The sequence below is a fragment of the Rhinopithecus roxellana genome, chromosome 7 (genome assembly GCF_007565055.1).
Source record: "Rhinopithecus roxellana isolate Shanxi Qingling chromosome 7, ASM756505v1, whole genome shotgun sequence".
Classification (NCBI taxonomy): Eukaryota; Metazoa; Chordata; class Mammalia; order Primates; family Cercopithecidae; genus Rhinopithecus; species Rhinopithecus roxellana.
Window position 1 is genome coordinate 75,512,628 of NC_044555.1, and position 13,755 is coordinate 75,526,382.

The window sequence follows — 13,755 nt, forward strand, 5'->3', positions numbered from 1 at the left end:
TTCAGTAATCTGTCAAACTGAAATCCAGAGTTAAGTAGTGGGGTTTGCAACATTTTGAGTGCTAAATACACAGGTCAAGTTCACCCATTGGGTGGTGGGCACTGGGCAGCTGGAGGACCGTTTCTTCTTCTGGGAAAGCTAGCCCAATTAAAGGGTCTTTGGCAGCTGACCCACAGGAACCCAGATTCTAGACATGAAGCCCTCTGTGAATGATGGCATAGTGTATTATAGATCAAGTCACTACAAACTCAGTCTTTTAATCTATAAAATGGGCAAGGAAACGTAAGTATCATTTCACCTTCACAAAGATTTTATGAGAATAGATTAAATAAACGTGAAAGGCACCCTGTAATAGCAAGGTATAATAATTTACATTGCTGTGGTCCAGCTAGGCTATAACCTCATTATTATATTATCTGAGGCAATGTTATATGCCTGAGCAGACTCCATATTGCTATTTAATAGCTCTGCCCACTCAACTCTTCAAGAGAGAAGAAAACTTTAGAGGTGAAAGTCTGGTCTTCATCATAAACCTCGAGATTGGAGACATGTCTTAATAGAGGAAGATATTCCGTTTATAAATGTTGTAGAAGGCTGAACACGGTGGCTCACTCCTGTAATCCCAGCACTTTGGGAGGCCGAGGTGGGTGGATCACTTGAGGTCTGGAGTTCCAGACCAGCCTGGCCAACATGGCAAAACCCCATCTCTACTAATACAAAAAATTAACTGGGTGTGGTGGCGGCACCTGTAATCCCAGCTACTTGGAAGGCTGAGGCAGGAGAATCGCTTGAATCCAGGAGGTAGAGGTTGCAGTGAGTTTGACATCACACCACTGTGCTCTGGCTTGGGTGACAGAGTGAGAACCTGTCTCCAAAAGAAAAAAAAGTATTGTGTAGTGCACGCTGTTATGGGGTCTGGAGTCCTGAGCTGGTCTCGGACTCTGTAAGTGGTTCTTGTAGACTTACGGGCAGATCTGAGGAACTGAGAATTTTATTTATAAATTGAATTACATTATTAAAAGTTATACCAGTGTTCACAACCATCCTTAGTATTTGAAGATAAAATGTATTCGCTGTGTTAGTTACCTGAGTAGACTTTTCCCTTATCCCAGTCCTGGAATTTTATAATTTTACAGAGACCATAGCAAAAGTAACATGAATGCGATCCATATAATTAAAAGGTGTTCTGTCATTTATGATGGTTTCAGCTGCAGCAGAGAAGACTATTTCTCATGGGCCTGGACAATAAGGAAATTCATTGTCACATAGTGGAGTCCTCTGGAGGTGGGGTGGGATTTCCCATAGGTGGATTCAGTGGTTCAGTGGTGTCATTGGTTTGTCAGTTTCCCCCTCTAGGAGTGGATACATGCTGAGTCTCTTGGGGAGAGGTGGCTACCCAACACTTCCAGGGTTCTAGTACTTAGGAAGGAGAAATGGGGGAAGGTTGCTGCGTAGATGTCCAACAGTATCCAGGACACCTCCCCTGTGTATTTCAAGTCTCTTTGCTAATTTTCCGTATGAAACTGCACAGACAGAGGAAGATTGATACAGATTTTTTTTTTTTTTTTGAGGCGGAGTCTCACTCTGTCACCAGGCTGGAGTGCAATGGCGTGATCTTGGCTCACTGCAACCTCCGCCTTCTGGGTTCAAGCAATCCTTCTGCCTCAGTCTCCTGAGTAGCTGGGATTACAGGCACCTGCCACTACGCCCAGCTAATTTTTGTATTTTTAATAGAGATGGGGTTTCACCATTTTGACCAGGATGTTCTCGATCTCTTGACCTCGTAATTCGCCCACCTCGGCCTCCCAAAGTGCTGGGATTACAGGCGTGAGCCACGGCGCCTCACCGGTGCTGATGTTTAGCATTGCAGTGAACTTTGTTGAACTTGATGGTAGGCTTACTTTCTACCCTTAATGGGAAAGATCCCAGGTGATAATTCTTGGCCTTGTGTTCCTCCCACTGCAAGTTGACAAGTTGACACATGTGTTGTAGTGTTGTAAGCCAGGATTCAGCAAGCCCTAACCTCATAGCCTCATTTGCGTATTATCTCTATCCCAAGTGAAAGGCCTTTAAGCTCAGATCTGGGAAACTTAAAGTCCCAGGAGTTTAATATGGAGATGTTTTCTATAAATTATTTCTGCCTTTTAAGGGCATTGTTGGAGATATTGCATTCATTACCGATCTTAAATGAAACCAGGGAGTCAGGCAAGATGGAAGATGTAGGATTTGGAAATAGGCAGTCTTGTCTAAGAAAGAATTGTTTGTAAAGTATTTTACTCCATGTCTTTGAGAGATCATGAGTCTAAGTATAAGAAAATTGGAGATAAAGTTGGCAAACATTTAGCTCTTCCAGTTGTTTATTTCCAGTAGATTCAGTTGTTTGAAATTCTGACTGAATGGGACTGAAATAGTAGATTTTCCATAGAACTGTTATTAAAACAGGAGATCCGACTGCTCAAATGAACTTTGGATGTGGTTCTAATTGAGGTTTGAAGTAATTGTGCTGTTGAAGTTACTGGATGATGTTGAGCCATCCTTTGCAGTACATAGTCTGCAAATGATTTTGAATTGGTTTCTCATTGTTGGCACCTAGTTATCTGAATGACAGCCAGCCTTTGATTCTCAGATCAAAGGAGTTAAAGAAAGGACTCCATCCTTGCAGGTGTGTCTTCTGAGCAGGTGATGTTAATGACAATAACTGGGAGGCAGAGGGCACCAGAGTGGGGTGGTTTACAGATGCAGACAGACCAGCATTCCACTAGCTAAGCAGAAGAGAAGCCATGCAGCAGTGGTACAGAGCCCATGGCTTCAGAAACCTAAAGAAAGGAGGCAGAAGCATCAAGAAAAAGCACCGCAGAGCGGTGGATGGGGTAGTAGAAATTAGGAATAGCCACTTGCTGCTCCAGCTGCCGTAACACTGGAAAAAGCTTGCAGCTCTCTGTGTGCACGGAAATTTGCTGACTGTGCGTAGCGTGTAAATAGCTCTGTGGCTCTTATTCATCCCTAGGTATTGGTTACTCACAATAATGATGCCATGTCTGTAAAGAGACTTTAAATCATGTACACTGCACTGTTTAGGAAAGCATTGAGGTATGTGATGTCTTTTAGCTAAACATTCATCAAAACAAGTTATTAGAGTAAAAGCGTGAGTGCCTCACTTCAGTTTCTGGGACAAACGACTTGGGGGCCCATCTTTCCATCCTTTTTCTCAAGACTGCCAGATACTGACGTATTACTAGAAATCTTTTTTATTTTACAAATTTCTAATTTTTTTTTCCTTTCTTGTGTCAAAAATTGTTCATCTGGAGAATATAGGTGTGAAGGAAATAAAAATAAAATCATTTTTAATGCAGCCACTGAGAATAACTGCAGTTAACTTTTTGGTTCTATCTTTCCAGTGATGTCTGTATATGTATTTTAAAAGAAAGTAAAAGTAGGTTCATACTGCAAGTACTGTTCACGTATTAAATACAGTTTCCTACATCATAATCATACCTCTTCCCTCCCCCACCCACTGTGTCTCTATGGTGTTTAACAGTAGTAGTTTTATAGTAGAACTAAGCAGAGTTTTGATTGACCTACAGCCATGTATTTTATTATATGGGATCCTATAGAAAGTCCTGATTCAAATATCAAACATCAGGAAGATTTGAAGATGTTAAATGTCAATTCTTTAGGAGCCAGTGACCTCTTGTAAATCAGAGATTTAGAGTTATTTAATGCAGTGAATCAGAAGTTCCTTATGTGTATGTATTTTGAAGGATCTATTATAAAATAAAATATTTTCTTTCTCTTTAGCATTCTCTGGATATTCAACAAATACAAAGTATGACCCACACCAAATTAAAGCAGAAATAGCAAGTCGTCGGGATAGGGTGAGTAAAACCGATGCTTTTACAACCAGGTGGATGGAAGCCTGAGGCCTCGCAGCCTAGGCTGCTGGCATTCCCCTCTGGTTGACTCCTCCTGGAGGGATCGCTAGCAGTGTTAGACTGGAAGGGTTCTGAGGGTTCTGAGGCTGCTTCCCCGGTAACCCCTGAATTATCTGTGTGCTACCGTGTTTCATCTCTTCAGACGCTTGTCTTGGTTGTCTGGGAAGGGGAACACTTTTGTTGCATTTGGGACAAAGCACAAGAAACATCTTGGCAATGAAGCCTGCTCCTCTCTTGGTGTGTCATTCCCTGAATCAGGGTGTATCTTTTAGTGCAGTGGTTCTCAAATTTTAGCACAGCTAAGAAAAATACCTGGGAGCTTGTTCAAAGTGCGAGCTTCCAGGCCTAGCCCCTGAGTTTTGACGTGGACCTGGAGTGGGTCCCAGAATCTGTTTAAAGAAGCACTCCAGGAGCCATTGAGTTTCAGGTAGTCAGAGAGCAGGCTTCTGGACACAAAGTTTCATGTTTGGGGGTCTGAGAGGAGTGGGTAGAAGGAAAGATGAAGAATGTGTTACAAAAGTTGCAATTGTAATGTGGAAACCTTGAAAATGTTACTGGTTCCCCACTTGGGTAAGAGTCTGTCTAATCTGGGATTTTTGTATGTAAGCACAGCAGGTCTTCTAGAAAGGCTGCTTCTTATGCATGTGAATGGAAGTTTATAGTGAGAATAGATGATCTTCTGAACTGCAAGCTGAGTAGAAACTCAGATGGCAGTGTTAATAACAACTGTAGAAATCATTCTTCACAGCTGGTTTTTGGAAAAAAAATGTGATTTGTCTTTAGCTTTCCAGATTAAAACGAGAGCTGACCCAGATGAAGCAGGAACTGCAGTACAAAGAAAAGGGGGTGGAGACCCTGCAAGAGTGAGTTGCCTGGACACTTGTTCCAAAGCTTCATGACCTTCACTTTCATGCCTTTATTTATGCTCATGATTTTCCAATGCTAACTTCAGAATCTCTCTTTTCCTTGAAGATATTTCGTTGCTTTAAATGGAGATACTCGGGAAACAAGACCTTTATTTTTATGTTTATGCACGTTTACTATAGCTGTGCAAGACACTCATGGCTAGTTACATTTAAATTAGACTTTTTCTTAGTTTTATTCTTTTAAATTTTTTGTTCTAAAATTGACATTTAAAGAAAATTAAAAGTTTAGTTTCCCAGTCTCAGTAGCCACATCAGAAGTACTCACTAGTGACATGTGGCTAATGCAGGTTTTCTCCACCATTTAGCACTAGTGGGATTTGGGGCTGGATCATTCTTATCTTGGGGGGACTATCCTATGCACTGTAGAATGTTGTCTTGGCCAGGCCTGGTGGCTCACGCCTGTAATCCCAACACTTTGGGAGGCTGAGGTGGGTGAATCACCTGAGGTCAGGAGTTCGAGACCAGCCTGGCCAACATGGTGAAACCCCATCTCTACTAAAAATACAAATGTTAGCCAGGCGTGGTGGTGCATGCCTGTAATCTCAGCTATTCGGGAGGCTGAGGCACAAGAATCACTTGGCAGGCACCTGTAATCCCAGCTACTCGGGAGGCTGAGGCAGGGAGAATCTCTTGAACCTGGGAGACAGAGCTTGCAGTGAGCCGAGATTGTGCCGTTGCACTCCAGCTTGCTCGACAGAGCGAGACTCTAAGGAAAAAAAAAAAAAAGAACGTTGTCTTTACTCTTTACCCACTAGATGCCAGTAGCATCTTCCACCTGCATTGTGACAACCAAAAATGTTTCTAGACATTGCCGAGTGTCCCCTAAAGAACACATTTAATCCCAGCTGAGAACCACCATGCTGGTGGCTACTTTATTGAACACCATAGGCGATAGATTTCCATCATCGCAGAAAGCTCCTTTGGACATTCCGGTCTGTAGGTCTTCCTCCTGTTCTCGTTTTTACAATTAGAACTTTATCCCTACTAAGAGATTGGGGATGAATTGTTTACAGTTAGTGAGCTGTATCAAGTCTGCAGATTTCGTGAACTAAAGGTGGTGTTTGAGAAGTGGCGCTGGTGTGGGTCTGAAGGTTTGCTGAGCCATTCTGTCCCTTCACTGGCTTTCCTTGCTGAACTTGCACATGTGCCTCACGCCTTCTGCACCTACTTTTCTCATCTGCAAATGGTGATTGTTTTAGGCAGCTCAGGCTGCTATGACAAATACCATAGACTGGGTGGCTTGAACAGCAGATATTTGTTTCTCACAGTTCTGGAGGCTGGAGGTCCAATATTTGGTTCCTGGTGAGGGCCTGATTCCTGATTTGCAGATGACCATCTTGTCACAATGTCCTTTATGGCCAAGAGAGCAAAAGCTCTGTTCTCTCTTCCTTTGCCTAATCCCATCATGGGGTTCCACCCTGTGACCTCATCTACTCCTGATCACCTCCCAAAGGCCCCACCTTCAAATGCCATCACATTAGAGGGTAAGGCGGCAATGTAAGAATTTGGAGGACACACAAACACACAGTCCATAACAGCAATCATTGTGCTGAGTTATACTGAGGACAGCACCAGCACCTGGTACATGGCCAGCCAGAAACAATTAGCCCAACTCTGTGTGGTTACTGTTACTGACACAGGTGGGCAGCATGTTGCCTCTTTCATCCTGCGTGCAGACGAATGAAGTGGCACACGTGACTGCAGCACTGCTCTTTATGGGGAAGTAATAAAGGAATGTGAGGTATAGATGTAATTACTACCATTACCCAGCTATGTGTTTGTGTGCATTTTGGATCTACACTCAGAGCTTCCTTTTATTAGCCCTAGTTAGTGTTAGTAAAGCTTCTTCTTTAGTTTTTTTTTTTTTGACAGAGTCTTGCTCTGTCCCAGGCTGGAGTGCAGTGGTGCGATCTTGGCTGACGGCAACCTCCCCCTCCCAGGTTCAAGTGATTCTCGTGCCTCAGTCTCCCCAGTAGCTGGGATTATAGGTGCCTGCCACCACACCTGGCTAATTTTTGTATTTTAGTAGAGATGGGGTTTTGCCACATTGGCCAGGCTGGTTTCCAACTCCTGACCTCAGGCGGTCTGCCCACCTCGGCCTCCCAGAGTGCTGGGATTACAGGCATGAGCCACTGTGCCCGGCCTCTTCTTTAGTTTTATCTTAAGCAAATCAAGTTTCTTTTCCAGCCAACCGGCTGCTGGTTTTGTCATTCATGCAGCGCATAGGCTAGCGTGCTTTCCAAATGCACTTACGTGTGTTCTGTCCTTTTAGCCCCCCACTCCAGCCAGCCTCCAGATAATCCAATACCTCCTCAGATGCAACTGTGTGTGCTGTGGCAGTGTCATCCTGTGTCACTTTGGCTAAGGGAGTGGATAAGGAATAAGCAGAAACAAATCATTTGATTTGTGACAGGTCACTAAAAGTTATTAGGACTACCTAGTTGGATTTGAGGTGAATTTCCTACCTTCATTAGGCCACACTGTAGCTGTCTCTCATTGTGATACCGTGTCTGTGGGCAATAGGTTGTTTTTTGTTTGTTTGTTTTTTGAGATGGGGAGTCTTTCTCTGTCATCCAGGCTGGAGTGCAGTGATGCGATCTTGGCTCACTGCAACCTCTGTCTCCTGGGTTCAAGCAATTCTTCTGTCTCAGCCTCCCAAGTAGCTGGGATTACAGGCACATGCTACCATGCCCAGCTAATTTTTGATTTTTAGTAGAGACTGGTTTTCACCATTTTGGTCAGGCTGGTCTCAAACTCCTGACCTCAGGTGATCCACCTGCCTCGGCCTCCAAAGTGCTGGGATTACAGGCATGAGCCACCGCGCCCGGCCCAGTATGTCGTTTTAATGTTAGTCATTGTGTGTGCTGGAGGTTGCAGTTAATGTCATTCTCATTTGCAGCTCTGAGGAAAGTGACTGGGGTTCAGGAAGAGTCTGAGTTTGCTCAGGATTCCTGAGCATCAGCAGGGAGCCACGTCTGGCACTTCCCTCATGGCCGTGGTTTCTGTAGTGGGTTGTTGGGCTCAGCGCCTGTTGCTTTGCCGTGGCTCCATCGTTCTGGTGAACTCCATTTCCTTATTTGAAGAAAAAGGCCATATAGCAGTGTCAGCTGTAGACGGACTGATTTAGAAAATAAAATGTACTGCTGACTGAGAAAACCCCTTTCTCCTTAGCATGGCTAGAATGTGAATTCATCTCTTGTAGTTGCAGTGGTTTCAAGAATAGGAAAAGGCAGCCTCTGTTTCCCTAGGGGCATTAGACAGAGAAGCAGGAGCCAGAATAGCAAGAATTTTAACTTTACACCTGCGGCCAAAATGGAGCGCAAGTTGTGCTCCTGGAAGAGAGGCGGGCCAGTGCTGTTTGGATTTTCTTTCTGCTTTCATTATCAAGATCCCACGCTTGGGAACAGCAATTGTAAACTTGCCACTTGCCAAGGAGAGGCTCCTCCTGCCTGCCTGAGCCAAGGGGAGGCTCCTTCTGCTTGCCAGAGCTCATGAGAATACCCGCCCTCCCCCTGGAGGCCAAGGAGTGGCCTGGGGAAGGCTCTGGACCTGGCCTTGGTCCTGAGGGGCTCACCCCACCTCATGCCTGACCAGGGGCAAGTCAGCTTTCAGGAGGGAGCTGCCCAGAGCCATTGTTTAATGGGCATGTTGCCTTGGCTCTGTCTGACGCTGCGTTGTCACTGTGCATGTTTACTTTATTCTGGGACAGACAGAGCCTCACAGGCAGAAGAGAAAACACAGGCACCCATGCCACTCTTAAAATATTTTTGTAAGTGGAAGATAATCTGGTAACCTTTCTCTGAGTTCCACAGCTTATGAGATGAAAACAGCCTCATTATTTTTTCTGGTATTGGACATTGGGCTTTTATGTTTGGATCGAATCATGCAAATGTATATTTTTTTAATTGAAAAATTTTAGAAGGCCTTTTCAAGTATTGAAAATGTGATTACCCCATCTCTACTGGGAAATCCTGACTATACATACAGATAGCACGTGAACTGTTATACCTAAACATGAAGCATCTCTGATTTTATCACCAACATTGCTTTAAAGCAGTGGCCCAAGATTTTCCTCCAGAAAATTTCCTGCTGTTCTTGCTTCCCAGAATATCCAGTGTATTCTTTTCCAGAGCACCTCACCAGGAGTTTGGCTGCTTATAACATTTTAAGCTTGCCTTGTTTATCTTGGTGAATTTCCTGGCTAGCAAGGAAATTCATCATTACACTTGGGTCCAAGTAAGGAAAAAAGAACCTTTTGTATTTTACTTTAAATCTATATATATTGTTGATTGTTGTAGAGAGGAATTGGCCACAGATATGTTTGCTGGGTTAATGATAGAATATGTACATGGGTGTATGTTATATATGTATCTATGTGAAGTGTATGCATGTAAGCTTTTAATGATGGAAAATATCAAACATAAAAGTAGAGAGAATAGTATACTAAAACCCTCCTGTACCCCTCACCCCATTTAACCTGCACAATTGCCAGTCTTGATTCGGTGGTGGCCCCGCCCCATCTGCTAAGCTCTCACGGCCTTATTGAAGCAAATGCCAGAATCCCATTTAATCCATAAATACGTCTCCAAAAGTTATGGACTTCTTTTGAAAATAATTCTAATCCCTGTACCCCACTTACTAGGCATCTTGTGTCCAGTGAGCTCTTGCATTTCTTCAGGTGTTTGGGTCCAGTTTGGGCCACAGAGTGCCTTTGATTGATGTCTCTTACGTCTTTTCTTTTCTACTCTCCCTCCTTTTTTTTTCTTCCCCCTGACAGCTTATTTGTTGGAGAAAGTAATTTGGTTGTCCTATAGAATTTCCCTAGTGTTGGGTTTTGCTGCTGAAATTCACATGATGTCATTGAACATGTTCCTCTGTCCCTTGTTATTTATGCAAATGGGTATAATAGTTTGAGAGGCTTGATCGGATTCAAGTTCGATTTCTTTTTTTTAGTGAGAATGTTTTTAGGTGGTGGTGTTACTTCCATCAGGAGGTACTGCTCTCTGCTTGTTTCTTTTTGTGGTGTGACGATGATTGGTAGGTTCTGGCCTTGTTAGCCCAGTGCTTTGATTTATATTAATAACATTTCTCGTCAGCTTTTTACCTAAGTTGTGGATATGTATCTTTCAGGATAAGTTCCTGAAAGCGGGCTTGGTAAGTTAAAGGGTGAATGTATTTGTCGTATTATAGGTTGAATATTTATTATCTGAAATGCTCAGGACCAGAAGTGTTTTGGAGTTCAGTTTTTTTTTTTTTTTTTTTTTTTTTGTGAATATTTGCATTATGCTTACTGGTTCAATATCCCTAATCCAAAAATTTGAAACCTGAAATGCTTTAGTGGTCATTTTATTTGAGTGTCATGTCAACGCTTAAAAAGTTTCAGATTTTGAAGCACTTTGGATTTCAGATTTTCGGATTAGAGATGCTCAGCTTGTGTTAGATATGGCCAAATTCCTTTGCTGAGGGGTTGCACCGTTTTGCCTTCCTACCACTAACATATGAGTGTTCTCGTTTCCTGTGGCTTTGCCAACAGGATGTGTTGATAAGCATTTGCATTTTTGCCAGTCTCATAGGTGAGAGATAGTATCTCAGTGTAGTTTCAATTTGCATTTCTCTTGAGGCCTTTTATAAAAGTCTTCAGAAAATAGGAGCACCATTTACAATGAGTAATTAAAGTTTACAGAAAAATTGAGCTTTTCCAGTGAAAGATCTCCTGGACTCTGTTGCCCTAAAGTTTCTGAAACGTTTTGGAAAAATTACCTTACTGTAACTTACTACTAGTGTCCAGGGGCAAAGGGAAGACTCAGGACCAGGACGCGCAATGTTTCCCAACTGGGTGGTGATGTGCGTGAACGGACCAAGTGCACCAATAGATGTGGGCAAATTCCCCTCTCCAGCTCCTGCCTGGAGCTCTAGAATGCACCTTGTGTTAGATTTTTCTTTTCTTTTCTTTCTTTTTTTTTTTGTTTTTGAGGCATAGTCTCACTCTGTGGCCCAGGCTGGAGTGCAGTGGCATGATCTTGGCTCCCTGCAACCTCTGCCTCCCATGTTCAAGCGATTCTCATGCCTCAGCCTCCTGAGTAGCTAGGACTACAGGTGTACACCACCACGCCCAGCTAATTTTTGTATTTTTTAAAGTAGAGACAGGGTTTCTCCATGTTGCCCAGGCTGGTCTCGAACTTCTGGGCTCAAGCCATCTGCCCGCCTCGGCCTCCCACAGTGCTGGGATTGCAGGCGTGAGCCACTGCACCTGGCCCCTTATGTTAGCTTCTGAGTGGTCCTGCAGGTGGGAAGCTCATTTAACATTGCCTTTCCCTGAGTTTCCTGCTCGTGTTATTGGAGCCTTTTCCTGCCATAATACCTATAATGTCCTTGAGCACTGGCTTGATGGCAGAAGATGCTTTTGGGGAACTCTGCCTGGCCACCTTGTCCATGGTGTGCTGTTTCTACACCCGGCCTCTGATCCTTCTCACAGCTTCCACCACCACAGCTCTGGGCCAAGCACTAATGTGAGTCTCCATCCTCGCACAGTAGCCACGGGGTTCTTCCACAACTCGTGCTCTCCTTGTGGTCCTCCTGTGGCTCTCTCTCACCTACAACACAAGCCAGACTCTACATAGGCTGGCCGTCGGCCCTGCCTCATTTACCTCTAGTTTCACCTTTGAAAGGGATGTCCTGCCTTTACCATGGGTACTTGGAGCTCCCTCTGCCTGGAATGCTCTTTCCCCCAGATGCTCACATGCCTGCTCCCTCCCTTCCATGGGCCTTTGCTTAGTGACATCTGGAGAGATCCTGGCTTAACCATCCATCTAAAAATGTACCCTGTCACACTCTGTCCCCAAACTCTGCTTCATTTTTTTTTTTTTTTAAACATTCGTGACTGCCTGACCTAAGGATGTACTTTTCATTGTCTGTCTCCTTGGCTGGAATCGTGCTGCACGAAGACAAGGACTTGGCTTTGTTCGCTGCTTCATCCTGAGGACCCAGCCGGTTCTCAGCACAGGGTGGGGCTTGGGAGTGAATGCAGATTGCCTAGGTGTTGGGGGGAGTGGCTGAAGTGGCTGTTCCTGCCGGCTAGTAGCCATCACAGTGTCCCCTTCTTTCTCGGACACTGGGACACTGAGTGAGGGCACATCTTTCCTTGGCCAAACTTTTGTCCCTGGGCTAGAGGAACTCAGGGAGGCCTCCAGACGTTGGCCAGTCACCTTCTTGCTAACTGTCCTCTAGCACGGCATTCTCTTCTGCATTTTGTGTGATATTCTTCTGGCCTGGGTTTTAAGAAGTCCTATTATCACGGCTCTTCAAATCACAGGAAGGGATGCTCACCAAATTTGGTTCCACTAACTAGTTTCCATGAGGTACATTCTTAGCCACTGGGCGAGCCTCTGCTTCAAGACTTTTGATTTCTTGATTAACTTCCCAAATGGGGTGAAACCCATTTGTGTCCTTAAATACAAGCCACTACATCCTTCTAAGCATGCAATACCAGAATGAAGCATTACTACATATTAGAATTAGCATTTTCTGTCTGAAGGGATTTAGTAGTCTTAAGAAAGGGTGGGATTGTTCACTTAGAACAGGCTTAAAGTAACGATCTCCCATTAGTGTAGCACCTACGGTACAGCCCATGCGAAAACCCCGGCAATACTCAGATAACAGCGAAACGTACAGAAATGGGCTGGAAACAAAAAGAGCATTGTTCCTGGTTGTGGGACAGGTCTGGTGTTCCACACAGGTCTCGCTGTTGATAGAAAGCCGCCGGAAGCTTTCTGAGGTTCACCCAAGGCCCTCTGCCAGAGCTGCTGATAGAAAATGTAGAAGTTGTAACAAACCTTTCCATTCTTTTGGGTTGTAATCTGTGGTATTAACAGAATATCTTTAGAGGGCTGGCAGCTCTTTCCTTCAAGATGTGGGGTTAAGAAGTTATGTGGTTTTACTCTTATTTTTACTAGTGCAATTCTCTTGACATCTTAAATTGAACAACCAATATGGAAATTTTAGGGTGGCAGGAGGTAGAGGTTGACAACAAATATCTCTAAAATGTCTTTTCCATTGTACTGGGTTCCTCCTCTGAAGCTGTATCTTCTTCTTTTCTCTCCAACCCATTTCTTTCAAGAGCACACCATAAAGTGCACCAGTTTACTTTGGGATGACATTTGACTGGTTATATGGGTGGCCTTCAGGTTTGACACAATGGGCATTTAGAGGCCTTGACTTTGAATATATTGCGAACCTGGTGATGGAGCAGACAAGTCCTGGTGTGGGGGGCCTTGGCCTTGAACTTCACTCTGCCTGTTACTGGCTGTGTGACCCTCAGCAAATCACTTAACATCCCTGAAGCTGAATGCAAAATGTAGAGGGTGCAAAAGTGAAGACTGTGAGTCTGTGCACTGAATTTTGATTTCATACTACATAGTAACTTATGTCCTTGTTTATTCTCCTTGAGCAGTTACCACTTTTCTGTCATTTTATTTGTGATGTATGGTAAAGGCACTGTCTTGCACTCTTAATTAAAATTAAGACCAGAATAAGGCAGTTCTTTGGCAGTCACAGATCCTAATGATTTTTTTAAATGAACTGGAATACATAGATATTTTTTAAAAATACCGAATCATTGAGCACATCATCTACATTGGACCAAAGTTTTATAGGGAAGTTTTAGAGAGAGTGTGCTCTCACATAAATGAATTTTGCAGAAGTGAAAGAAGACGTTTACTGTCCTTTGAAGTTTTTGTTGGATGAAAATGGATCACAGTTGAAAAAATGGAGGTGGTTGGAGTTCTCTGAAACATAGCTTGCCCTTGTTTTTTTTTTTGTTTTTTTTTTTTTTTTTTTTTTTTTAAATCTGGACCTGCCTTGCCCACTCTGAGAGCGGTAGATGTCATGCTCAGTAGGAA

At 43.7% G+C, this 13,755-nt stretch overlaps 1 protein-coding gene across 1 annotated transcript in view; it reads left to right on the forward strand.

The window, feature by feature from the left end:
- Positions 1-13,755, forward strand: part of WWC3 (WWC family member 3) — a 129,037-nt gene that overhangs the window by 59,093 nt on the left and 56,189 nt on the right. Inside the window, exons 4-5 of the mRNA XM_030933956.1 lie at positions 3,799-3,875; positions 4,716-4,795. Coding sequence (XP_030789816.1) covers positions 3,799-3,875; positions 4,716-4,795 — 157 coding nt within the window. The remainder of the gene's footprint in view (positions 1-3,798; positions 3,876-4,715; positions 4,796-13,755) is intronic.